This window comes from Myotis daubentonii, chromosome 2 (assembly GCF_963259705.1).
Source record: "Myotis daubentonii chromosome 2, mMyoDau2.1, whole genome shotgun sequence".
Lineage (NCBI taxonomy): Eukaryota > Metazoa > Chordata > Mammalia > Chiroptera > Vespertilionidae > Myotis > Myotis daubentonii.
This window is the reverse complement of record NC_081841.1, coordinates 191197102-191222380: the sequence shown is the minus strand read 5'-3', so window position 1 is coordinate 191222380 and position 25279 is coordinate 191197102. Positions and strand designations below refer to the sequence as shown.

The 25279-nt window shown below is 42.4% G+C and overlaps 1 protein-coding gene across 7 annotated transcripts in view; it reads right to left on the bottom strand.

Annotated features, from left to right (window-relative positions):
* Nucleotides 1-14470, bottom strand: part of NAXD (NAD(P)HX dehydratase) — a 33894-nt gene extending 19424 nt beyond the window's left edge. For 2 of the 7 annotated variants that reach the window (XR_009451370.1, XM_059685125.1), the window contains exons 1-5: nt 14207-14415; nt 9837-9987; nt 6216-6261; nt 5492-5580; nt 1919-2027 (exon numbers count right to left, since the gene is read on the bottom strand). Coding sequence is in view for 6 of the 7 variants with exons in the window: in XM_059685125.1 (XP_059541108.1) it covers nt 1919-2027; nt 5492-5580; nt 6216-6261; nt 9837-9987; nt 14207-14306 (495 nt within the window). In the remaining variant the exon portion in view is untranslated. Of the gene's footprint in view, nt 1-1918; nt 2028-5491; nt 5581-6215; nt 6262-9818; nt 9988-11251; nt 11407-14206 lie in introns of those variants that run through there. The other 5 variants (XM_059685127.1, XM_059685126.1, XM_059685129.1 and 2 more) reach the window with 5 other exon arrangements.
* Between the last annotated feature and the right edge of the window lie 10809 nt (nt 14471-25279).

Genomic DNA, 25279 nt, shown 5'->3' with positions numbered 1-25279 from the left:
TTAAATGCAAAGTAGTATGAGACATAGAAGAGAAATATAAGCAGGCACCCCAAGACCCATTCTCAGGCATAACTCAGGATACATAGGTTTTTTCCAGCTTTATGTAAGTGTAGTTGACAAAAATTTGTATAAATTCAAGGTGTACACCTGATGTTTTGATACATTATGACATAATCACCACAATCAAGCTAATTAAGCTAACACTTAAGATCTCCCTGTCTCTTGGCAAATTTCAATATACAATTTAGCACTGTTGACTCTAGTCACCACATTCTACATCAGAACTTACTCATCTTGCCTAACTGAAAATTTGGACACCCTGACCAACACCTCTCAGTCCCTGGCTGTCACCCTTCTACTCTCTGCCTCTATGAGTTCAACTATTTTGACTCCACACAGAAATGAGATCATGCAGTATGTCTTTCTGCCGCTGGCTTATTTCACTCAGCATAATGTACTCTAGAGGATACACACGTTTTAATCAACCCCTTTGAAAGAGGCAATAATAAATGTATCTACTTTCAATTATAAGTCAAAAACAAATTTATTGCTCAAATCCAGTCACCTGTCACTTGTCATAGCTCCATTTCTTCTAAGTGATTTTCTCAGGTTTGAGGAAAGTACAATTTCAAACCCCAACTTTTACCTCAAAGGCTGGAACTGGAAGATCTGTCATGGAAGATATCAGGTTCTCACTAAATTCTAGCAAAGCAAACACACGTCCTTTAAAAAATGTTCTTTACTAATCAGACTGCTAAGAGTGTACAACCAACACACAGCTACCTACACCTTCCTTTAACTCTGTTGTTGAATTTAATTCAATAGGCAACAGCTGAGCTGAAAAGAGCCCTCTCAGTTAATGATGATGCGGATGCTAAATCATGTTACGTATGACTTCGAATCCTTTAATGGGCACAAGGACAAGCACCATCTGAGGGCACCAGGCATATTCTCTGATTTGGAGCTCACTCCCGACCTCCTGAGGCTACAGTACCACCTCACATAGGGTGCACTGCACGGCCTTCTCTGGGGCTGGTGCTGGGCAGTCCCCAACATGTGTCCACCTGAGAGCAAAGCCCTGGAAGTGTCAAAGGCTGCCGAGCAGCAAGAACACACAGAACATGGGACTGGCATGCTCGTTACCCATTCCCTGGTTCTGGCTGGTATATATTTTAACTTTTTTTAAAACATATTATTTTATTGATTTTTTACAGAGAGGAAGGGAGAGGGATCGAGAGTTAGAAACATCGATGAGACAGAACATCGATCAGCTGCCTCCTGCACATCCTCTTACTGGGGATGTGCCTGCAACAGCATAAATGAAAAAGTAAATGAACATATATGTGTGTGTAACTAGGGTCTTGTGCCCACTCTGCAACACCAAGCGCCTGAAGCACTTCATAAAATGTGGCTCTCAGTAACTCCCGGGACACAACACCCCGTGAGAGGGAAAGCACAAGGCCTAGGAGGCTGACTGATAAGCTGCCAGGGTCCCCAGTCGGACAGGAATCGTGCTGGAAGATGAACCCGAGCCTGACCCCAAACCCTGCCCACTGCTAACACGGCTCAGTCTGGATGCTGGGATTTCCCAACACCTCAAGTGTAAACCACATAAACACCCATGAAGCAAAACATCTGAATGATTCCGCAGTGATTTCCACCTGCTACAGTATGAAAAAGCCAGTGCCCCAAGAATAAAAACGTTTCCTTCAGTCTGGTTTTTATTTTTAAGTTCATTACCATCTTTATGCCTAGCTCCTCCTCTATCTTTCAGACCAAATTTTATCCTTCTTAATCTATGACAAGACACACAGACCACTAAACAACAGAAACTGAAGAAAAATGTTTCTGTCCTGACTTCCTGGGCTCTAAGCATCCACTCTATCAGTGGAAGTTTGTTTCGTAATTCTATACTTACCTTGACATTTTCGAGAAGAGCATCTTCTCTGCCTAAGCCAGGTCCTACAACCAAGGCATGCAGTCGGGGCAACCACTTTTCCACTTCATGAACGGCATCGGGACTGTCACTAAATAAGAAAAAGAAGGGCAGAACAGTTTACTTAAGATTTCATCTATTTGTTTAGTATGAAACTACAGATTTTTCCAGATTTTCCCAGTCCCCACCCCAATGTCCTTTTCCTGTTCTAGGACCCCACCCTGCACTTAGCCAGCAAATCTCCTAGTCGTCTCCATAGAAACTGGTTCATCTTTTAACACCCCAACATAGACGTCTAGCTTTCAATATTTAAATGCCTTCCAGGGAAAATAAGTGAATAAGTCAGACAGAGAAAGACAAATATATTTATATGTAAGATTTAAAATTTAAAAAAAACAAGCTCATAAATACAGAGAACAGATTTGTGGTTACCAGAAGAGGGGAAAGTGGAGGGTGAGGATGGGCGCAATGGGTATAGGAGATATAAATTTATTTTAAAAACAAACAAACAAAAAAAGGAATAGAGTATGGATATATGCTACAATGAAACTCAAAAACATGCTAAGTGAAAAAAGGCAGACACAAAAGACCACATATTGCATGATTCCATTCATATGAAATGTTCAGAAAAGGCAAATCTATAGGAACAGAAAGATAAAGTTACCTCAAGCTAGGGGCAGTAATGGGCAGAGGTTTTCTTGTTGGAGTGATGGCAGTGTTCTAAAATTAGATTGTGGTGACAGCAACACTTCGGTAAATACATCAAAGATCATTATACAACTAAAATGAGTGAATTTTATAGTAAGCTATGGCACAATAAAGCAGTTACACACATTAAAAATAGCTAATTTGTAAGAGCGATAGTGGAGAGAGACACTGGGCCAGACATTAAATATTCAAGGAATGATCCAGCGATTTGACATAGCTGCCATGAGTAGTGGGTAGCAGAGTCTGATGATGTGAGTTCAAAGGAGCTGAAGGTTTCAGGAATGAGAGCAGGGCAATGGTCTGGGAGGAGCAATGAGGAACAAGGACGAAGCACATCCCACCTCTAGTCCCAGTGGTACATGAGGGGTCAAAGGAAAAGCCACCTCCACTTGAAAGGCTTGAAGAGGAAGCCATACCCTCTGGGAGTAACCAGACAAGGTAAAGGAGGGAGTGGCATTAGCAGAAAATACGGTGAGAAAGTGCTCACTTATGGGAAATGGCAAAGACGAGTCTGGCTGAACACAGTATCAGTAAGTGAATGACATGAGAAAAGTAGAGGCATTTCACTGTAATGAAACTCAAGCATCAGAGCCTCTCATTTGCTGGGCCCCTTGCAAGGCCCTGGGAGGGTCCTTAGCAATTTATTCAAGTGGTCCATATGGTTTTATAAAATCTGCAAAGGTAAGCAGAGGATGTGGGTCTCATCAAAGCTGAGCCAAAACAGAACTTCCTTCCCATAAAAAACAGAGTCAATAGTACAGGGTATATAGCTATAAACATAACACCTTTTTTCTCCTTGTTTAAAAAAAAAAAAAGGCTCATGAAATAAAAATTTAAACACATCAGAATAAGACATTATGGCTAATTTCAAAATTATCTTGGCCAGTCTGTTTCCATCACACAGGAGTACAGGTAACAGTGAGACTTTACACTTAGAGACTATCCCCTACATCAGGCACTGGGGAAGTCAATCTAAAAGGGTCGTGTGACTGATTCCTTTACAACATTAAAAGGGCCCTCCTTTAGAACAAGACCTGACAGCTGCACAGAATTTTGTTGTTGGTTTTTTTCACAACACCTTCCTGTTCATCATCTCGTTTCTTAGACTCTTAGAACCCACTCACTGTATAAGGCTTTGCTCCTCATAAGCTGCCCTTGTCAAAGTCACCAATGACCCCTATACTGTGAGATCCAACCACCCATTCTTAATCCTTATCAGTGACTAGCAGGCCCTTCTAGAATAGTTTGCAAACAGTTCTTCACTCGACTTGAGGACACCCCTCCCTGGCCTCTTGCAGCTCCCCACAGATCTGCTCCCAAACAGGTGTTCCCAAACGGGTCCTCCCTGCCTACATGCACTCTTGTGTGGCTCATTTTTGTCTCTGGGCTTTAAACACCATCCATACATTAACAAATCCCAGATGTACACCTTCCCTGACTGCCCCACTCCTATCCCATGCTTACCAGCCATATCTGTTTGGCTATCTAACAGGCAACTAAAAACATGTCCAAAACCCCCAACTCCTGACCATCACCCCCGCCCAAACCTGCTCCCCCAGTTTCCCAACCGCATTAAATGAGAACTCGCTCAGCCCAAACCCTGGGTGGCATTCATGACTGTCTTCTTTTCCTTGTATCCCATGTCCCACCCCTCAGCAGATCCTGGTGCTGTACTTTTCAAATGTACCCAGAACGTGACGCATTGTCCAGTTTCTACCTCATCATGTAACCATCACCAGGATCCTCACAACAGCTTTCTAGTGGGACTCTTGCTTCCACCCTGGGCTCCAAAGCTTATATTCAATACAGCAGCCAGATAAGCCTTTTAAAACATAAGCCGTCCTGTCCCTCCCCTGCTCAAATGCTCCAGCAGCCTCCTTTTCATTTATACAAAAGCAAAAACCTTACAATGACCCCCATAACCTGCTAAGCTTGGCTCTGACCTTCTGGTCACCCAGTACCCGAGCGCTCCCCAACACAGCTGCAGCTTGAGCTCTTGCAGCAGCTCTTCCTGTGTATGTAAGGGCCTCCCCCCATTCCCCATGTCTGTAGAACTTGCTCCCTCACCATCTTCAAGCCTTTACTTGACTGCCCCTTGCTGTACCCATGACCACCCTATTAAAAACTGCACACATAGCACATGCGCCACATGCAGTCACACTGTGTCCCCTTCCCTGCTCCCATCTCCCCATGGTGCTTATCACCCTCTGACACACTCTTATCTTATTTGTCCATCTCCAGAGCTGTGTTGTCCAATACAGTAGATACTAACCACACATGGCTTTTAAATTTAATTAAAATTAAAGTAAAAACTCAGTGCCTAAGTCCTACTGGCCACATTTTAAGTGCTCAGTAGCCATGTGGTCAGCAGCCACAGTGCTGGACAGCACCAAGGGAGAACATGTTCATCATTGAAGGAAGTTCTAGGGCATGGGAGCAGGTGTTTTTGTCTGCTCGGTGCAATGCTGTCCCTGTAGAACCCAGGACAGGGCCTGCATGAAAGATCTGCTGAATGATGAACAGTTTTGTTACTGCCCGATAGGCCCCTCATTCCTGCCATATGTGCACTGTCCACAGGCAGGCCCACAGACTCTCATTTCTGACAGGACACAGGGGCCAGCTCTGGGCACATCACCCTTCAGACCTTATCCCATGTTGTCCCACATGACTGTCTTCTTCTGACCATAGACAATGGGCTCATTATAGTTTCCTCCTTTCTTCTGAAACAGTCTACCTACCAACACTCAGTATGGAAGCTATTTAACTGAAACTCTCAGAGTCTGTAAAGACACCAAATGACCAAGGAGAGTTGTTGCAAATGAAGCCCCCATGTGCAGCCTCACTCACAGAACCGGGTGAACAATCAGCTCCGGGCTGTACGACTTGATCACAGGTGCAGCCTCCCGGGTACAGAACACGTGGGATAAATCTGCACCCTGAGAAAGGAGCACAAGAGGCTAACTTAATGTGGGAATCACTCAAAAGATACCCAAAGTGGTTTCTACAACAGCCATTCAACGTTTTCATCATCGAAAATTACATAGCACTATCCGTAAACAACAATAACATACCAACTGTAGCAGTTAAACTACAGGGAGGAGGCTGAGAAGGTATAACCTAAGAAAAGGCCGGAAATAAAGGCAGACTTTTACTGCTGCCTAAGAGACAGGTCAACCCAGACCAGCTCAAGCTGCCTCACTGAGCTCGAGGCTCACGGGAAGCAATGCAGTCATGGAGCTGAGCACAATTCACAGTAACTGTGCTGACTGGGTGGTTAGGACTTGATCAAAAGGCATGAGGAACTGACAAAGTCCAAAGATGTCTTATGCTAGGACTGAAAGGCGTCCCAAGATTATTTTGGTGAAGTACAATTCTAAAAAAACTTTATTTTTTTAAAAAAATGAGTTTGAAGTTATTTTATCACTGCACAAGAGGTCAGAGTACATTTAAAGATGTTTCTCTTACCCATAATTACCTGGAGATGTTATGTATATTTTTATTGGAAAACATTGCTTTAATCATATTTAAATAATCCAACTCTTCCTAATAAAGAAGATATAAGTAAACATACCACTTTGAGAGCTGAGATTGCTGCAAAGTAAGGGGCTCCGGTGTACCTAAAAAGAAGATATTTACAGTCTAAAACTTGAGAATGAGTCAAGCACACCAGGTTTATCAACAAAAACCATACAGCAGTCAAGCACCTAGCACAGGGCCGAACCCCTAGCAGGTGCTCAGTAAATGTTCAATAAACATGGATCAGAACCAGAGAAGTCAGTCTTTCACCTGAGACCTTTATACTATGTCAGGAGGGGCAAATTCTGGCTTCCTGTGACTACGGTCTCCATGTAATGGCTATGTGCAAACTGATGGTTTTAGGGGTTTATACATATGTCAAACTTATGCAATCGTATATCAACTAGAACTCAATAAAGTTGTTAAAGAATAAATCTCCTAATATAAAATAGTTCAGCAAGGTTGCCAGATTCCTATCAACCAAAAAAAGGATAAAGATAGCATTTTTCTATACTAGGAATAATAGATTAGAAAATATGATAGCATCTACAATATCAGCAAAAACCATAAAGCATCTAGGAATTAACTTTATATAAACAGATAATAACTGTGGGGAAAATTTTAAAATCTATTAAAGAATACATTAGGTGTACACTGGCTAAGATGACTTAATATTATAATGATGACACTTCTTTCTAGATTAATATAAACATAGATATAAAAAGTACTTGATTTATCAGAAATGCACAGAGCTGCAAGTAAAAGAAATTGTATCAGCATCTGAACAAAACGAGCTTTGTTAGCAAGGAAGATGGGTAGGAATATTACATTAGGGGGGAAAAAACACCCCCAATAATGCTGGGGGTCTTTCCCAGCATCTAGAAAGATTCAGGAATCTGGAGAAGGCACTGCGTGTAAATTAATAAAGAGACTAGAAATACTATATAAATTTGTAATCCACGGGGGAGCCAGAGGAGATCTAGCTTCAGTAACCATGTTCTCCCTATCTCCGGACCCAGGGCTCTTTTTATTCCCACATCTTGCCCTATAGCAAAGTAGATATACATATCAAAGGTTAGTTTGGTATACAGTAGGCATTGTCAGTTTGGGGGAACTGCCTACTGGCTGTTCAGGTGTTTGGCCAGCAGGAGGCAATAACATGTAGATTAAAATGCCCTCAGCTGTCTGGTAGCAGGTAATAATATATGTGAATCTTTAGGTGTAGGGAAATGTCCTTAGATATTCCAACGGCAGGTAATTTGTATTCAGCCCTGCTGAATCCCCAAGTTCCATCAACCTTTTGATGAAACTTTTTGCATTTATGACATGCTGGAATTAGCTTCCAGCACCCCAAAACTGAAGACTTAAGACAGTGAGTGTTTACTGAAGGCATCTGCCAGGAGAGTGTGCCTGAGGTGATCACAGGCCAGAGCACCCCACACTGGACAGTACCCAGGGAGCAGGACCAGTCTTCGAGATCAACAGTAAGCACAGGCAATGGCCATCTTGATGGAGGGCCACACGGGGCACCCAGGCCAAACAAGAAGAGACTCTCACACCTCCCTCTGGCTTCCATCCTTACTGCTTTGGAATGCTTGTAACTCCACTTTTAAGGTCACTTCAAGCACAGAAAGAAAAACCCTTGAATTTAGCATCAGATAGTGACTAACTTTTATGTCAATTCCAAGCAGTGAAAAGTTTTGCTATCCCAGGAAAAACACACTGGGGAAATGCAGGGTGCACTCTATACCCATGGCACTATCCTGCAGAGCAGGGCCAATGTGCCAGAAACACCAAAGGACAGGGCATGCCACACACACACACACTCGCTCACACTCGTTCACAACAAAACACGAATGCAAGCCTCAATACCAAAAAAAATACACTGAACCAACAAAATATAGCTTTTCTACTTGAGAGCAAAGGCTGCCAATACCCATAGGGAGTGAGGGGAACAGGTGCTTGTTTTTTTGTTTTTTAAAATATATTTTTATTGATTTCAGAGAGGAAGAGGGAGGGAGAGAGGGAGGGGGGAGGAGAGAGAGGGAGAGAGAGAAAGAGAGAGAGAGAGAGAGAGAGAGAGAGAGAGAAGCATCAATGACGAGAGAGAATCCTACTGGGAATCAAGCATGCAACCTGGGCATGTGCCCTTGACCAGAATCGAACCCGGGACCCTTTCGTCTGCAGGCCAATGTCTATCCCACTGAGCCAAACTGGCTAGGGAGAACAGGTGCTTGTTGATGGCAGCACACACTAGTGCAATTTTGGGAGAACAATTTTCAATATTTATCGACATTAAAATGTCTATGTACTCTGCTCCAGTAAAAATTCTTCTAGGAATAGTTCCCTTGATTATAACCAGATGGGCATACAAGGAGATATGTAAAGGGATGTCTATAGACAGATTAATTGAAAAAAAGGATAGAGTTAACCAACTGCCTATCAACAGGGACTTGGTTAAATAAATTATGGCCCATCTGTACAATGAATACCATATATTCACTTACCCACTCATAAAGAATCAGTCTAGCCCTAACTGGTTTTGTTCAATGGATAGAGAGCCAGTCCTCAGACTGGTTCCAGGCTACGGCACCGGTCAAGGGCACGTACATGGGTTGCAGGCTCAATCCGCACCCGGTTGTGGCGTGTGCAGGAGAAAACCAATCAATGTGTCTCTCTCACATCAATGTTTCTCTCTGTCTCCTCCACTCCATTCCACTCTCTCTAAAAATCAATGGAGCCCTAGCTGGTTTGGCTCAGTGGACAGAGTGTAGGCCTGAGGACTGAAAGGTCCCAGGTTCGATTCCAGTCAAGGGCACATGCCCAAGTTGCGGGCTCAATCCCCAACAGGGGGCGTGCAGATTAAGTAGACTTCTTATCCCTCTACCTTCCTCTCTGAAACCAATAAACAAAAAACAAACAAACAAACCAATAAAAATCAATGGAAAAATTTCCTCAGGTGAGGATTAAAAAACAAAAGAGTAGTCACTGTCAGTCAGTCATATTGGGTAAGAAAACAAAATCTAGTTATATATTATTTAAAATAAGTATAGCCAACTACCTAAACCATTAAAAATACAGGGCTAGGTAAAGAGCACACAGAATGTAAGCAGAAACAGAAATACTAACCAAGGTCGAATTTAAGTCAAAGGCAGTAGGTATCATTTGCGAGCATGGACAAATTATAAATCTTTGCGTGTCAAACAACATAGCAGCAGAATATATAAAACTAGGGGAACAGGCCTTAAAAAAAGCTAGGATCTGTCCAATTTAATAAATGATTTCCAGGAATATTTTTAAATTAACAAAGTAAACCAAGCAGATGCTGAGTGTTTTTATCCTCATTACAAAAGTAATACATGCTTATGGTATAAGTCTGATCAATAGAGAAAAGTATAAGAAAAAAAAGTCCCATCTCCCAACCATAGGCAAAAAATCTTTACACTAACACACACCAATGAACAGCTCAATCAGGGCCCCTTAGAGTTTTCTCCTCTTCAACCTTAAAGCTCATCACTGAAAAATACCAAATGTCATAACATCAGACTACATTTGGAAATAATTACTGAGGGTTCAACTAGACAAATGGGCAGTTGACTGGATGGCTGATAGGCAGGTAGACAGACAGATAATAAAGATTAACTGTTTAAATACTAACATTTTCCAAGTCACTTACTCTTGAGAGCCTCCAACTATGCCTATTCTTCCATCTTGCCCTTTGTGCTTCTTGGTAGTTAGAGGAGGTATAATATTTTTCACCAATTGAAAAGTATTTTCCATATCCTTTATTGAATGTGCTTTATGCAGCAAGAATGCTCTTTTTAAAACTGAAAAACAGGAAAATAAAATTCCTTAGAATGGTAAATATCTATTGGTATATATAAAGAGAGTTAAACAAAATAGTCCATTAACCAAAATACTTCCCCAAGTCGACGCAACAGATTTTTACCCGCTGGTTCCATTATTTTATTTCTGTAAGCAAATGATGTTTAGAAATTACAACACTAACACATGTTGTATATGTCAAGTTTATTTTTTAAATGTATCAAACATTCTGGAAGTCTACTTAATCTCAAAGTTTTTGAAAAATACATTAATTAGTAAACTACATATATTTCATTTCAACCATAGCTTAAGTTTATTACATCTCTTCTCCCAAACTGGAAAAGCAATCTCCCATTTGTTACCTTCCACTGATAGACTCATATTATTTCTCTATTTAGTTTCCCAGTCATCTTTCCAACACTGAATTAGATACTAATTAAATAACCTAGAAATGGTATTCTAACTATAGAACAAATCTTACACTGGGTTCATTGGCAATTTAATTGCCTCTAAATAGCTAATTTTAATTGGCCTTTCTTGAAAACAAGGCACTCAATATTTTTATCCTTCCAATTATTTCAGCAGCTGAGAAAAACTAGACACAGATCACAAGTTCAAGTGAAGATCAGAGGCAGGCTCAGCTCCATGTGGTCAAACAGCTTTACCTTTAACCCTTTGAGTGACAACCAATATTCTAGGAACTATGCTAAAATTGCCAAGGCATTTTTGCTGATTTTACAGCAGTTTAGGGAAAAAAAATTATGAATCACAAGTAAATGAAGTTACATATCCAAAAACTTAAGGAAACCTTTACTACATTGACATATTTAGCAATATCATCATAACTAATAAAAGCAGACTTAGAACTGGACACTGCAGGAGGAGTGCGATCGTGCTCCCCAGCACTCTAGGGGTTAATAACACTCTCAGAGTTTTACTTTTTTAAAAAATATATTTTATTGATTTTTCACAGAGAGGAAGGGAGAGAGATATAAAGTTAGAAACATCAATCAGCTGCCTCCTGCACATCTCCCACTGGGGATGTGCCCGCAACCCAGGTACATGCCCTTGACCGGAATCGAACCTGGGACCTTTCAGTCTGCAGGCCAACGCTCTATCCACTGAGCCAAACCGGTTTCGGCCAGAGTTTTATTTTTTATTCAACAAAATTATTCAAGTAACTTTCTTTAATGAGTAGATGTAAATGCCTCTTTAGCTGATATATCAGATGTTCAGACCCCAAGATGCAAAGAGGATATTAATTACCTTCAACCCAAACACCTTTAAACCAACACAGGATTAAAACTCAAAACAGAATCACTGTAAACGAGGCTCAGGCAAGGATCAATACAACTGGCTGATGCCCTGCTCCCAGTGTCTTTCCTCACGTGCCACATTCTGCTCCGATGAGGTGTCCGTAGTGCTGCTTCCCATCGGACTCAGAGCCTCTTGGCAGAGACACTGAGCTAAGGGAGTGAGCCCACTCTCACTCCACCACCACCACCAAAATTTCCAGCTTTCTGAACACCCATCCACACTCGGAATTCCCAGCCTGCAGCCTTTGCCATGCAGTTACTGTGAAATGCTCTTTCCTGGTGCTCCCTGACGAGCTGCATGAAAGAATCCAGAGCTGTTATAATCAGATTTAATGACGGCATCTCTGACTGCAGATGAGCAGTTTATGCAGTCAGGAAAATGTTTGCCATGCATGTTTCAAACTTGAACATATGTAGCTTAATAATAAATATGACTGGTTAATACAAGAACACTAGAGAATGCCACTCCCTCCAATTCCCCAGAACAATAAACACAACTGCGTAAAAAAAAAAAAAAAAAGGCTAGAAATGTTAAAGATAGAATCTAAATTTACCAGTCACTCAAGGGTTGTTCTGAGTTCCCTATGTTTTGGGTTTATTAGAGACCATCACTTTATACTAAACACTTAACTCCCACAAAATATCCCTAAGACCACCCAGCACCTTCTGCCTGCACAGACTGTGGTACAGGATCCCTCCCTCCTGTGGCTTAAAGGGAGGGTCTACATGTTTCCATGTTGGACCCCAACCCTCCATTGCCTCAAACAGAGTCTGGCACAGAATAAGAAATTCAATAAATGCTTGAGGAATTAAAGGCATCTTGATTTCCTCTCCTCATTAGCAGTAAGTTTATCCTTCTTTTACAAATGAGGAAACTGAGGCCCAGAGAGACAAACCTTTGAAGATGCCTGTTAGTAATGGATAAGCTAGGGCAGAAGACACAATTTTACCAAAATGTTGCCATTTTAAGGCAAAAGAAATAATTTTTCTTTAACCAAATATTCACTCCACCAACCAAAAGTCGAGTCAATTCCTCCTCAAATGCCTTCTGAAACCATTTGGGAGAGGAGGAAAAAATCACTGTTGAGAAGTGTAGTATTTTCAATTTTTAACTGAAACTGTATGAATGTAAAGTAAAATCCACACTGTTTGCCAGCGCTCTGTCCCACTCACCTGAGATGAGCTCCTGTTAGTGGAAGGGGCAAAGAAAGGCCAGTTAAATTTCCCCTAAACTTCATAGTGGATCTGTTTCAGCTGGCTTACTGACATTCCCCATTAGGAATTATCCACAGAAATATCTATACAGTGGGGCCTTGACTTACGAGTTTAATTGGTTCGGAGACCGAGCTCGTTAAGGAGCTCGTTAACTCAAATTACTCTATCAACTCAATGCAAAAAATCAGCCGAGAGACAGCTGGTATCTCAAAAAACTCGTTAGTCGGGACACTCGTAAGTCAAAGCCCCACTGTATATATAAAAGCCTAAGCGACCGTCCGACCGGTAGCTATGACATGCACGGACCACCAGGGGGCATATGCTCAAAGCAGGAGTTGCCACCCCGGTTCTCAGGTGATGCACCCGGAACCAGAGAGGAGGGAGCCCGATTCTGGGGCGCATCACCCGAGAACCACTCTCTCGCAATCCGGGACCCCTGGGAGGATGTCAGAGAGCCAGTTTCGGCCCATCCCTGCGGGGCAATCCTCACAGGACAGGCCGAGGGACCCACCTGGTGCATGCATCCGTGCACCAGGCCTCTAGTTTAAATATAAATATCAAAGTCTGGAAGGACAAAAAGGCCTGGACAAGAGGCGACTTAAAATTTATCCTATTATGTAACTTTGTTTTCATAACAATTCTGAGTCGGGGAGAACAGGTAAAACCGGCCTGGTTTTTATCTGCTTTGGAGAAGTGTGGCTGAGGAAGTCTGGGGAATCACATAGATTTCTTAAGCCTGGGCTGTTTTCTAGAATTGCACCTGGAGAGGTGGAAGGAGACACTATGTGGTACAGACAGTCTTCAAACACAGGCGGTAGGGCAGGGAAGAAAATAAACCACCTTATTTTATTTACACAGTGAGGTAACTCGGGCCCACTCAAAAGTGAATAAGGAATTCCTAACAAGCACAACTCTGCACTCACAGCTTTCCGTGAGACGATGTTTTTCTGTGCGAAGCGCGCTTTAAACTAACATGGACCATAACCAACTCGGAGCGCTCGACAGCCGTGCTCCAGTCAACGGAGATGGGCCTTAACGCGAGGATAAGCCTGACCCGTTTGGCTCAGGGGATGGAGCGTCGGCCTGCGGACTGAGGGGTCCCGGGTTCGATTCCGGCCAAGGGCATGTACCTGGGTTGCGGGCACATCCCCAGTGGGGAGTGTGCAGGAGGCAGCTGATCGATGTTTCTCTCTCATCGATGTTTCTAACTCTCTCTCTCCCTCTCCCTTCCTCTCTGTAAAAAATCAATAGAATATATTTAAAAAAAATAAAGTGAGGATAAAAGTCAGGGCGCAAAACCACCTGTTTTTAGTCAAGTTCAGCAAGTCAGTCTAATAATGAAACCTCAAACTCAAAGGAAATCTAACTAGTCACAGTGTGTGAATTTGAGACAAACAGCTACCAATAAAAAGTCTCCATAAGCTGGTCCCAGCAGCCCCTCTGGCAGGACTGAGGCGCGTTAGCTGAGGAACCCCTCAATTCTCAGAGCACTCGGACCCGCCAGGCCTAACAAAGGGCCAAACTCCTTGACAGTTACTCTCGCCACGTCCGGCCTGAAAGCTCGGACCCGCGCGGCCCGGCCCCGGCCCCTCGACGCCCGCGCCGCGCACAGGCCGCGCGCACCACCCTGCTCCCGCGGCCCCGGCCCCACCGGCGCCCCCGTCCGGATGCGCGGCCCGCGGCCGGGTACCTGCGTCCAGCGGCGGCCCGTAGAACGCGAGCACAGCCGAGAGCAGCGTGACAACGGCTGCGCCGGCGACCGCAGCCCCGACCCCCGCCGGCGAGGCCATGCCTACGAAGGACCGTATCGATCTTACCTCGCCGGCAGGCCTGGGCTGCAAGCCAGCCGGGACCCACAGCCATGGGCGAACTTCCGGCCTTCCGCCCGCCCCGCGCTGCCGCCGGAACCAAAGTCGCCGGGAGAACTTCCGGGATCCGGGCGGCAACTGCGCCGCCGCCGGAAGTCGGTTCCAGCTCGTTGTTGCCGGGGTACGGCTTCCCCTCCCTCCCGCTGGGTCCACTGCAGTTTTGCTGGAGGGTCGATTGCGGTGTCGAGACGCGCCTTAATGGTTTAGGGCTTGAGTTGTTTTTATCGTTTCTTTTTGGGCAAGGGGCGTTATAGAAAGTAATTGAGGCAGAAAGCTGCCCATTTGGCCACTTCAGCTACATACTTACAGGTGTGTAGAAAGTTAGCTCCGATGGAAAAGCGTTATCTTTTTCTCTGTTGTATGCTCAGCATCCTGAACATGACACAGGGTAGGTGTTCACTCTCTTTCTTGAGGTGTAATTAACATAACGATAAAATTCACAAATTTTAGCCGTACAAATCTATGAGTTTTAGCAAATGTGCATAATCATGTAATCACCACCACAATCTTGATTTAGAACTTTTCTATCAATACACTCAAATCATGCTTTTGACACTATTACGTTATTTTTAAATTTTTAATTGTTGATTGCTCATACATGGAAACGCAATTGATTTTTATATATTGACCTTGCTAAATTCCTTTATTAGTTCTAGCAGATATTTTTGAAGATATTAGTTTATATCCTTTGACCTTGCTAAATTCATTGATCAGTTCTAGCAGATATTTTTTAAATTACTTGGGATCTTCTATGTAAGCAATGTCAGTTTGCCCCATTTTTTTGGCGACAGTAACTTCAACTTCAATCACTTGGTAAGGTGGTATCCACCAGGTTGTTTATTACCAGTATGAACTGAATTTTTATTTTATTCAGTACAAATTCATGAATTTTTATTTATTCAGAATTATTTATTATCCACTAAGTTATTTATTGCTAGTATGAATTCATTTTAATTTTGTTGTATGCATTTATCTTAATTAATTTATATATTACAATCAAAGCAGGAGACAGAAAGGGAGGGGGTTATAGGGAGATGAGAGAGAGCAAAGTAGAGAAATCTGAGATTGGATAAAGAGTAAAATGGAGAGAGATATACTTCTTTTACATTGGTGGGCATAAGATAGTTAACAATGAACATTTACGGTTCATTGAAACCTCAATATAATTTTAATATTTTAAATGAAACATGTTGAAATATTTACATTTCTTTTTTAACATACTTTTTATTATTGATAGTACTACAGTATTTCCCATTTCCCCCTTTTACCATCATCCTCCCAGCCCCTACCCACCCCCTGAAATATTTACATTTTAACGGGTCATCTGGGGCCCCCCCCTTTAGAGCCACCTTTGATCCTTGTGATATTGTGAGTCTACCTTTCTGCAGAATACTGAACATGATTTTCTTCTTGTGTGCCCCTCCCCTCAGATTTGGGGGAGGAGGGGAGATATGTATAAATTAAGAAAATATGTACAAATTAATTAAACTCTGGATCTTTCTTACTCAGCTACGAAATTGTGAAGCATGAGAGTTGGCACTGCCCACCTGGTGGCATTGTGGTGGAAAGATGTAAGAGAAGATACGTGCAGCTCATTGGACACTGACCTGCTTCATGGTATTAGTATGATTTGTCTTCCAACGCCAAAATGATGAAGGAAAAGGTTTCCAGTTCAAAGTGTATGCACTCATTTCATTTCTTTTACATCACCTCTGAAATAAGACACATGGACTCCTCTCTCTGGCCAGCTTGAGAGGTGAATGTGGATGAAAAAGGGGCCACATACTAAACCTAACAAGCTCGGGGAGGCCTGTATGGTGGGCCTTACACACTTAGAGACCTAAGGTAGCCACATAGGATGTGTAAAATTAAAACTTCCTAACTAAAAGCTTGTCGTGACAGGTAGTCATGTCCTAGGCTGGTATCTTCCCTGATGAAGGAAGCTGAGCCTGTCTATGCCTTTTTGCATCTAAGATAACATACCTTTGGAATGTCAGAGTAATCCCCTTCTCCCCAGACCTCTCAGGGCACAGTCTCCCACCAGAGCACGAGACCACAGAACCCCTCATTATTATCTTGTTGCCCAAATGCCATCTCTATGTACTGTAAATATTTATTGTTAACTATCTTATGCCCACCAATGTAAAAGAAGTATATCTCTCTCCATTTTACTCTTTATCCAATCTCAGATTTCTCTACTTTGCTCTCTCTCATCTCCCTATAACCCCTTCCCTTTCTGTCTCCTGCTTTGATTGTAATGTATAAAATAAGCTACAAAGCTGCCATTCACCAAAGCATTTTCTCAACCCATTGAGATTTTGCTTCCTGGCAATTGTCAGTTTGGCTCAAATAAATTAATAAAACTGTCTACAGATTTGGAGGTTTCTTATGTCAATATGACCTTCACCATCTTTCCACACTGTCCTCCCTGGTGCTGTTGGCCTACAGGCTGCTGTCCTCATCAAACTAGGCTAAGAAATGGATCCAAGAAAAATCTGTTGGAACCCAGATCTTTTACTGTCAGGAAGGTGAAATAGCATGCTGGATAATATTACAGAAGACCTATAAAAATGTTTGTTAGTATTTACCCACAAAAATCTGAAAAATAGTTAAAGCTGGAATAAGCTATAATTTTTCAATTAAGCTTGAAGGGACTAGAAGTAACATAACACTGGCAAACAATCTGCATTCCTACTCATTGAATTACCTCAGTGGGAGCAGCTGCTTATCATGCCCATTGGTAACTGGGTTCCTCATTTTGAGAACTGTTCCTTGTAACATATCACCTATTATTTCTAGCTCTGCATTGAAGAGGAATATGATTCAAGGAAACAACCAGAGGGAACATAAAATTTATTTCCAGGATAAGCAAATTTTTATTTTCAGCCTTTAGGAAAAACCAGTTCTAGGCTCAGGTAGATGTAGTTTCTCTGGGAGCTTATTTGAAACGTAGCAGCAGTAAGGTACCTATTATGCATAAAATGCATTTATTCTTGAAGTGATTGCTGTGATTCAGCATCTTTCTTAAAAACACACATAAAATAATCAATTAAAATGCTGACGCTGTTATTGATCTGATGGCTGTGAGTAGCACACTTGCCTTTTTGATCAGCTGTTGCAGCCTCAGCAGCAGGGGTGCAGTGGTGGCTCCAGGAAAGGCCACTGATGGATGTTGAACTTCACCCTGTGATTTCACCACAACCCCTTTTCATATGTTAGTTTGATGGGCCGGGGAACGAAATCTTTATCAAGAGCTCTAATGATTAAAGCACTTCTCATATTTGTCACATTTGCAGATGGTGCTGTGTTGAGTATTCGCATTCACTTTCTCCTACATAAAACTCAGTAGCCATAGTTCTCCGTCCTTCCTCCCTGCAGTTGCCAAAAAGAAGCCACACAGAACTGAATCTAATATCATGGAATTCACATTTTGATCCCTACTTAGGAAATTAGGCTGAGAGAAAGTAAAACATCTAACTCTGTGTATATGTGTGTGTGTGCATGTGCCTGCGTGTGTGTGTGATTACATGTGTGTTCACATGCACTTCTATATCATATATCAACCACCAATAAATGAAGCAATAGGCTCTTCTTGTTAGCGCTAATCTCAAAGACTTTAGAGGACCACATTTTCAATAAAAACACACCTCTTATATAATCTTAACATGAAGGAATAAACACTAGGTTGAATTTCAATTCCCCAGTAATAGCTTTGAGAATTTGGAAGAGGCACCTAAACAGTTTTAGTTGTAGACTTTTCATCACCAAAAAATGAGATATTTGAATTAGATAAACTTTCCTGTTTCTGTCAGCTCCAGAAATGTGGTTTTGATTTAGTAAGTACATTTGCTTATATTTTATCTTTTATTTAGTTTGTGACTCATATTTTAATGTTCTCTCAGAGGGACAATAATGTGTTTAGAGGTAGTCAGAAATCTAGGATTTATGTAGGTTCCAAATAATATTAAGACAAATACCTCTCGTACATTTTTTTAAATGAAAAGTTTTCTCCAAAATAAAATTAGAGAATGCCCCCCTAGAAAGATGGCCATGTGAAGTCACCTGATTAAAAGCCTTGGTGACTTCATTCCATGAAATATCCTCCTTTACCTACAACACACAGGCTCCATCAATCTCAGTTCAGCCTCTTGGATAGGTTAGTCCCTATTTCTCAGTTATTCTTGGGGAATTGTATAAGAGAGAAAAAATTTTTCCTCTGCCCTCTTCGGGTAGGGGTCTGTAAATGAGACTGTCAAAAGACAGATTAACAGGAGAAAAGGTATACAATCATATTATTAATATTTTATTTTTTTCCCCATAAATGGAGGCCTTCATAGAAAATAAATGGAAAACCCAAAGAAACCATCCAGTTGGGTGTTGGGGCCTCATATACAATTTCAACAAAAGGCAGTCAGTGGTGGGGATGTGAGAAGACAAAGGTAGTGAGGTTTGGATTCTAGCGGTGGTACATGGTGGGAAGGTACATATATGGGGAAACTAATGGAAGCGAAGGCTTATTCAGTAAGGTTTCATTTGTGCAGATATGTCTTGGCACCATCTCCATCTCCGGTGATAAGGACTGTCCTTCCCTTCCTGGAATGAGAGCGGGACACCTGCAGAAGGGGAACCTTATTTCCTGCTTTTAGACGGGGGGAGGGCAGAGAGCTATTTCTGTGTCTGCTGTTCCTTAATTGCCGACAGCACAAAATAATCTTTATGCCAAATGACACTTTTGGGATGGCATATTCTGATGCCCTTCAACTGTGTATTATCTATGGAAACTGAAATTCTTCAATAGTGCATTCTACTGGAAGTGTCTGTGATGATGGAAAAGTTCTCTGTGCTGTGTCATATGGCGGCTCCTGGTCACATGTGTCTGTTGAGCACATGAAATGTGGCTAGTGCCACCGAGGGGCTCCCTTTTAAATTTTATTTAACTTAAATTTAAATAGGCACATGTGGCTAGTGTCTACAGTACTAGACAGTAGTGCTCTAGAATATTAGGAATCTAAACAAATGGAAAATATTAGGTTAGCTTTGAGCAAGAGAAATTTTACAGTGTGCTCTATCATGTACTGCACCCAATACTCCAGGCCACCTTTCATTCTAGGATGTTGCCTTTTAGTTTAATATTTACCCGGAGTGCCCTCTACTGTCTCTAAGATGACTATGTTTTAAAATGTCCTCAATGTGAGCAACTTTGGATGACAATTGGTTCCATAAACCCTGTAAATCAGCCCAGGACTAACCATTGTTATCAGATAGGTCTGTAGTTAGGTCTGATCCTTAAAATTTTATTTAAGCAAAACTTCTGCTGAAGCTAAGTTAGAAAGTAACCTAGAAGACAATTATGGAATTATAACTTGGTAATAAGAAGAACAGAAACCGCTCTGGATTCTTGATTCACCGTTGTTTCTGCTAAATCTCTTCTTCCTTACAGAGGTACTATCTTTAGGCATTGCTGAGAGCCGATGTCTAACATTCACATTTATATTCTGTGTTACAGTGAAAATAGTCAGGTGAGCCAGGACTAGACTTGTGGCAGGTCTGTGGCAAAATGAGAGCAAGGAACTTAAGTCCACCCCAGGAAATGAGGAAACCTAACAAAGAATCTTACGGAGAGGATTAGAACCTCTGTTTGGTTTGTGAACATAACAATTTTATGGGTCTGAATTATTTCTTATCATTGAGGAGGAGGAGGAGGGGGTGGAGAGGGAAGGGAGGGAGGGAGGGAGGGGGAGAGAGAGAGAGAGAGAGAGAGAGAGAGAGAGAGAGAGAGAGAGAGAGGAGCTAGGCTAATTTTGTTTAGTGGATATGATACAATTACATTCAAAACAGAATTTGGCATAGCTAACAAACTTACTTGGGGAGAAAAATGATGCAGCAGAGTTTGTGGAGGAAAGTCATTTGCTTACTGGGCAGGCAACATGAATCACTAAGTAAAGATCTGAGCGTCACAGTTTGTAACACCCCCCCCCCCCATGAGATATGGAGAAGAACACTTAGAAAACATGAATAATAAGGATATGGCATGTGGGCTTAGGTCATGAATGAACACTTCAGAAACATGGTTTGCCTTCAACTCAAAGGCTGAAGGAATGAGTCTAGAGAAGGAGTATTCAGAAGAGCAAGAAACATTTGTAGCTTTGCTTCTGTGGACACTGAGACAATCTAGGTCTTAGGCTTGGTGCCTGATTAAGTTTCTGACCTGGGCCATTACGATATGGTTATGGGTGCAGATTTCATTAGATGTTTTGTTGGCAGAATAACTATGTCAGAGACTGCTTCATTCACTTAAACAAATATGTATTAATTCTTTTTTAAAATATATTTGTATTGACTTCAGAGAGGAAGGAAGAGGGAGAGAGAGAGATAGAAAATCAGTGATGAGAGAGAATTATTGATTGGCTGCCTTCTGCATACACCACTGGGGATCGAGCCCACAATCTTTGCATGTGCCCTGACCGAGAATCGAACTGTGACCTCCTGTTTCCTAGGTTGACACTCAACGACTGAGCCATGCCGGCCAGGCTATATTAATTCTTTATATGCGTGAGGTACTGACAAAGTTCCTGGCCTTGACTGTGGCAGAGCTTGTGGGCCCACAAAACACTGCAGGATGCCCAGGGCTGTGGGTAGTAGTCTGTGAGAGTGCTGGCAAAGGAGGGAGAACAGACGGTTAGCAAACTGCCCCAGAACAACCTCTTCCTCCTTTCTGATTGGCACATACGTGATTACACACTTGACTCAGGAAGACTGGCTCTCTCCCCAGGTCTGGAGGTGAATGCAGGCTGATCCAGCCTAAGCACTGTGCTCCCATTTCTCTTGGTGATTTTTTAAATATATATCTTATTGATATTTTACAGAGAGGAAGGGAGAGGGATAGAGAGTTAGAAACATCAATGAGAGAGAAACATCAATCAGCTGCCTCCTGTACACTCCCTACTGGGTATGGGCCCTCAACCAAGGTACATGCCCTTGACTGGAATTGAACCTGGGACCCTTGAGTCCGCAGGCCAAAGCTCTATCCACTGAGCCAAACTGGTTAGGGCACTCCCTTGGTGATGTTTTTGCATGAGTGATGCAATTCTCATCCCTAAATTGTGAGGGAGGCTTCCAGTAATGGGGTCTCAGCTCTTAGACATAAGCAGATACAGTCCAGCCTGTACATGATACCTAGGCCTGGGGAAACTATCTTGGGACCCTGAAGGCATCCGAGTTTTCGATGAGGCAGAGTTAGCCAATGCTGGACCGCCTTGTGAGATGATCAACTGCCTGGTTTGCCCAGGACTTTTCCCAGTTATAGCACTAAAATTCCCTACTATGCATGGGGCATTGTGCTGAGGATTTTATATGTATTCTTTTCTTCCCTCCTCACAATGGTTTTTTTTCTTAAACTGTTTATTTTAAGATAATTGTAGATTCAGATGTAGTTGTGAGAATAAATAGAGAGATTCCATAAACTCTTTACTCAGTTTCTCCCAATGGTAACATCTTGCAAGACTACAGTACAATGTCTCACAACCTGTATATTGACAGCAACACAGTCAAATATAGAACATTCCATCACCACAAAGATCCCCATGTTGCCCTTTTATAGATATACCCGTCTCTCTCTCACCCACACCTCATTCTTAACCCTTGGCAACCAGTGAGCTGTTCTCCATTGCTATGATATTGTCACTTCAAGAACCTTATAAAAATGGAACCTGCAGTATGTAACCTTTGGGATAACTTTGTTCCACTCAGTATAATTCTCTAGAGATTCTTCCAAGTTGTCGCCTGTATCAGTAGTTTGTTTCTTTTTTATGGCTGAGTAGTATTCCATGGTGTGGGTGCACCAGAATTTGTTTAACCATTCAGTCATTGAAGGACACCTGGGTTGTTTCTACTTTTTGGCTATTAGGACTGAAGCTGATATGAACATTCATGTGCAGGTTATCATGTGAACATTAGTTTTCACTTCTCTGGGATAAATGACCAAGAGTGCAGTTGCTGGGTCATATGACAGTTGCATATTTAGATGGATTTTCTGTTTGTTTGTTTTTAATATTTTTTTTTATTGATTTCAGAGAGGAAGGGAGAGGGAGAGAGAGATAGAAACATCAATGATGAGAGAGAATCACTGATTGGCTGCCTCCTACATGCCCCACAGTGGGAATGGAGCTCACAGCCTGGGCATGTGCCCTGACCAGGAATCTAACCAGGACATCCTGGTTCCTAGTTTGACGCTCAACCACTGAGCCATGCCAGTCAGGCTTGTTTGTTTGTTTTAATGAAACTGCCAAACTTTTCCAAAGTGTCTATGCTACCCAGTTTGCCTACTCTTATCTTTCAGTTTTCTTACGGTTTTTTGTTTTTTGTGTGTGTCTTTTTTTTTTTTTAATGGAATACCTAAGTGGTTTAGCTGTACCTAGTAGTAGCCCTCCATCTTCTGCCACGGTTATATTTTGAGAGACAGTATCCCCATGTACCTCCATTTCCCAGGGCTGCCGTAACCAAGTACCACAAAGTGTGTGGCTTAAAGCAACAGAGATCATTGTCTCCCAGTTCTTACCTCTGGAGGCTAGAAGTCTGAAATCAAGGTGTCAGCAGGCCTATGCCCTCTCTCTCTCTCTCTCTCTCTCTCTGGAACCTTAGAGATAGAGATCCTTCCTTGCATCTCCCTAGCTTCTCATGGTTGCTGGCAATCTTCGGGGTTCCTCAGCTTGCATCTGCATCACTCCCATCTCTGCCTTCATAGTCACGTGGCATTCTCCCTGTGTGTCTGTGTCTTCAGACGGCCTATTCTTATAAGGGCAACAGCTTACTCAGTTAGGAGCACGTCCTACTCCATTATGGCCTCATCTTAACCTCAGGAATTATGTCGCAATGACCCTGTTTCCAAATAAGTTCACATATGAGGTGCTAGGGGTTAGGACTTTAACCTATCATTTGGGGGTGGGGGGAAGGGGGAGCAGAGGAGAATATAACACCATGTTACTGCTGAAGAAAACCAGACCCAGACAGTAAAGAGTGGCAGAGCTGAGATCTGAGTATGATCTACCTTGTCTCACTCTGGTTACTTTATACCCCTTAACCTCTATGGGGCTTACCTATTTCAGACAAATTTTAAAAGAATATTCATTCATAAGAAAAGGAAGTCTTAGAAGCTATGCCAATGGATAAATATTACAGGTCGACTTGTCTTTCCTTGGTTGACTTCCCTTTTTTGTTGTTTAAAAACAGAAATGTATTGTTTCACAGTTCTGAAGACCAGAAATCTGAGATAAAGGTGTCAGCAGGGCTGGTTCCTCCTGAAGGCTGTGAGGGAGAATCTGTCCCGTGCCTCCTCCCCCCCCCCCCCCCCCCCCCCCGGTTTCTGGTGGTTTGCTGGCAGTCTTTGGCATTTCCTTAACTTATTGGATCACCCCGATCTCGGTCCTTATCTTCATATGGTATTTCCTGTATGTGCCTGCGTGTCCAAATTTCCTCTTCTTGTAAGAACACTAGTCATATTCAGTTAGGGGCCCACCATACTCCAGTGTGACCTCATCTTAACTAATTATGTCTGCAACCACCTTATTTCTAAGTAAGGCCACATTCTGAAATTCTGGGGTTAGGACATCCACGTATGTGTTTTGTGAGGAAACAATTCATGTCCTAACACTTTCCAATCAATGATCCCAGAGAAAGAGGAAGAGGGAGGCCAGAGGATCTAGTAAGTGACATTTACATCCTCTTTAAAAAGTTTAAAAAATTTTTTAAAAAATATTTTTATTGATTTCAGAGAGGAAGGGCGAGGGAGAGAGAGATAGAAACATCAATGATGAGAGAGAATCATTGATCAGCTGCCTTCTGCATGTCCCCTACTGGGGATTGAGCCCACAGCCTGGGCATGTGCCCTTGACTGGAATCAAACCCAGGACACTTCCTTCTGCAGGGTGATGCTCTAGCCACTGAGCAAAAGCAGGTAGGGCTAAAATTTTTTAATTAAATTTATTGGGGTAACAATGCTTAATAAGATTATATAGGTGCAAGTATACAATTCTGTAATACATCATCTGTATATTGCATTGTGTGTTCACCACCCAAAGTTGTCTCCTTCTGTCATCATATATTTGACTTCCTTTACCATCCTCTACCTCCCCCTCTCCACCCCTTCCCTCTGGGAACCTGACTTCACATTTGTACTCAGAGTCCGAACTTGCTCTGCGCCTGCTTTCAAAGAGTTAGTCCACGGGATTGACTAGGGCAGCGGTTCTCAACCTGTGGGTCGCGACCCCTTTGGCGGTCGAACGACCCTTTCACAGGGGCCGCCTAAGACCATCCTGCATATCAGATATTTACATGACGATTCATAACAGTAGCAACATTACAGTTATGAAGTAGCAACGAAAATAATTTTATGGTTGGGTCACAACATGGGGAACTGTATTTAAAGGGCCAGAAGGTTGCGAACCACTGGACTAGGGTAAGTGTTTCACTTACTAATTAGCTGCTTTCTACAGTATTCGAGAGAGTCTGAGAATGGGCCTAGAAATCAGTCAGACAGAGATGTGGTACAGGGCTGGCTGGTCTTGCGGAAAGTGTGATGAATTCCGCCCTATTACTAACACTCGTGTAATTGGAAAAACACACCCGGGACTTAGATATTTGCGAACAGAGGCTTCTTTTCCTAGGTAATGAAGAGAGGAACCGGTCTGATGTGTCCACAAAAAGACAGCTTGGATCTGATACTTCCCCCCCAGACATCAGGCTCCTGCTCAGGCTCACACTCCTCTAATTTTAGCTCAGGGCTCACCTTTAGGCTTCCAGAACTTAATTGACTACGTATTGAAGTTTTCCTTTTCCGGTCTTTCTATTATTGTCTGAATCTCCGAGAAGACTCTGCTCAGGCCCAGAAACATGTTGTT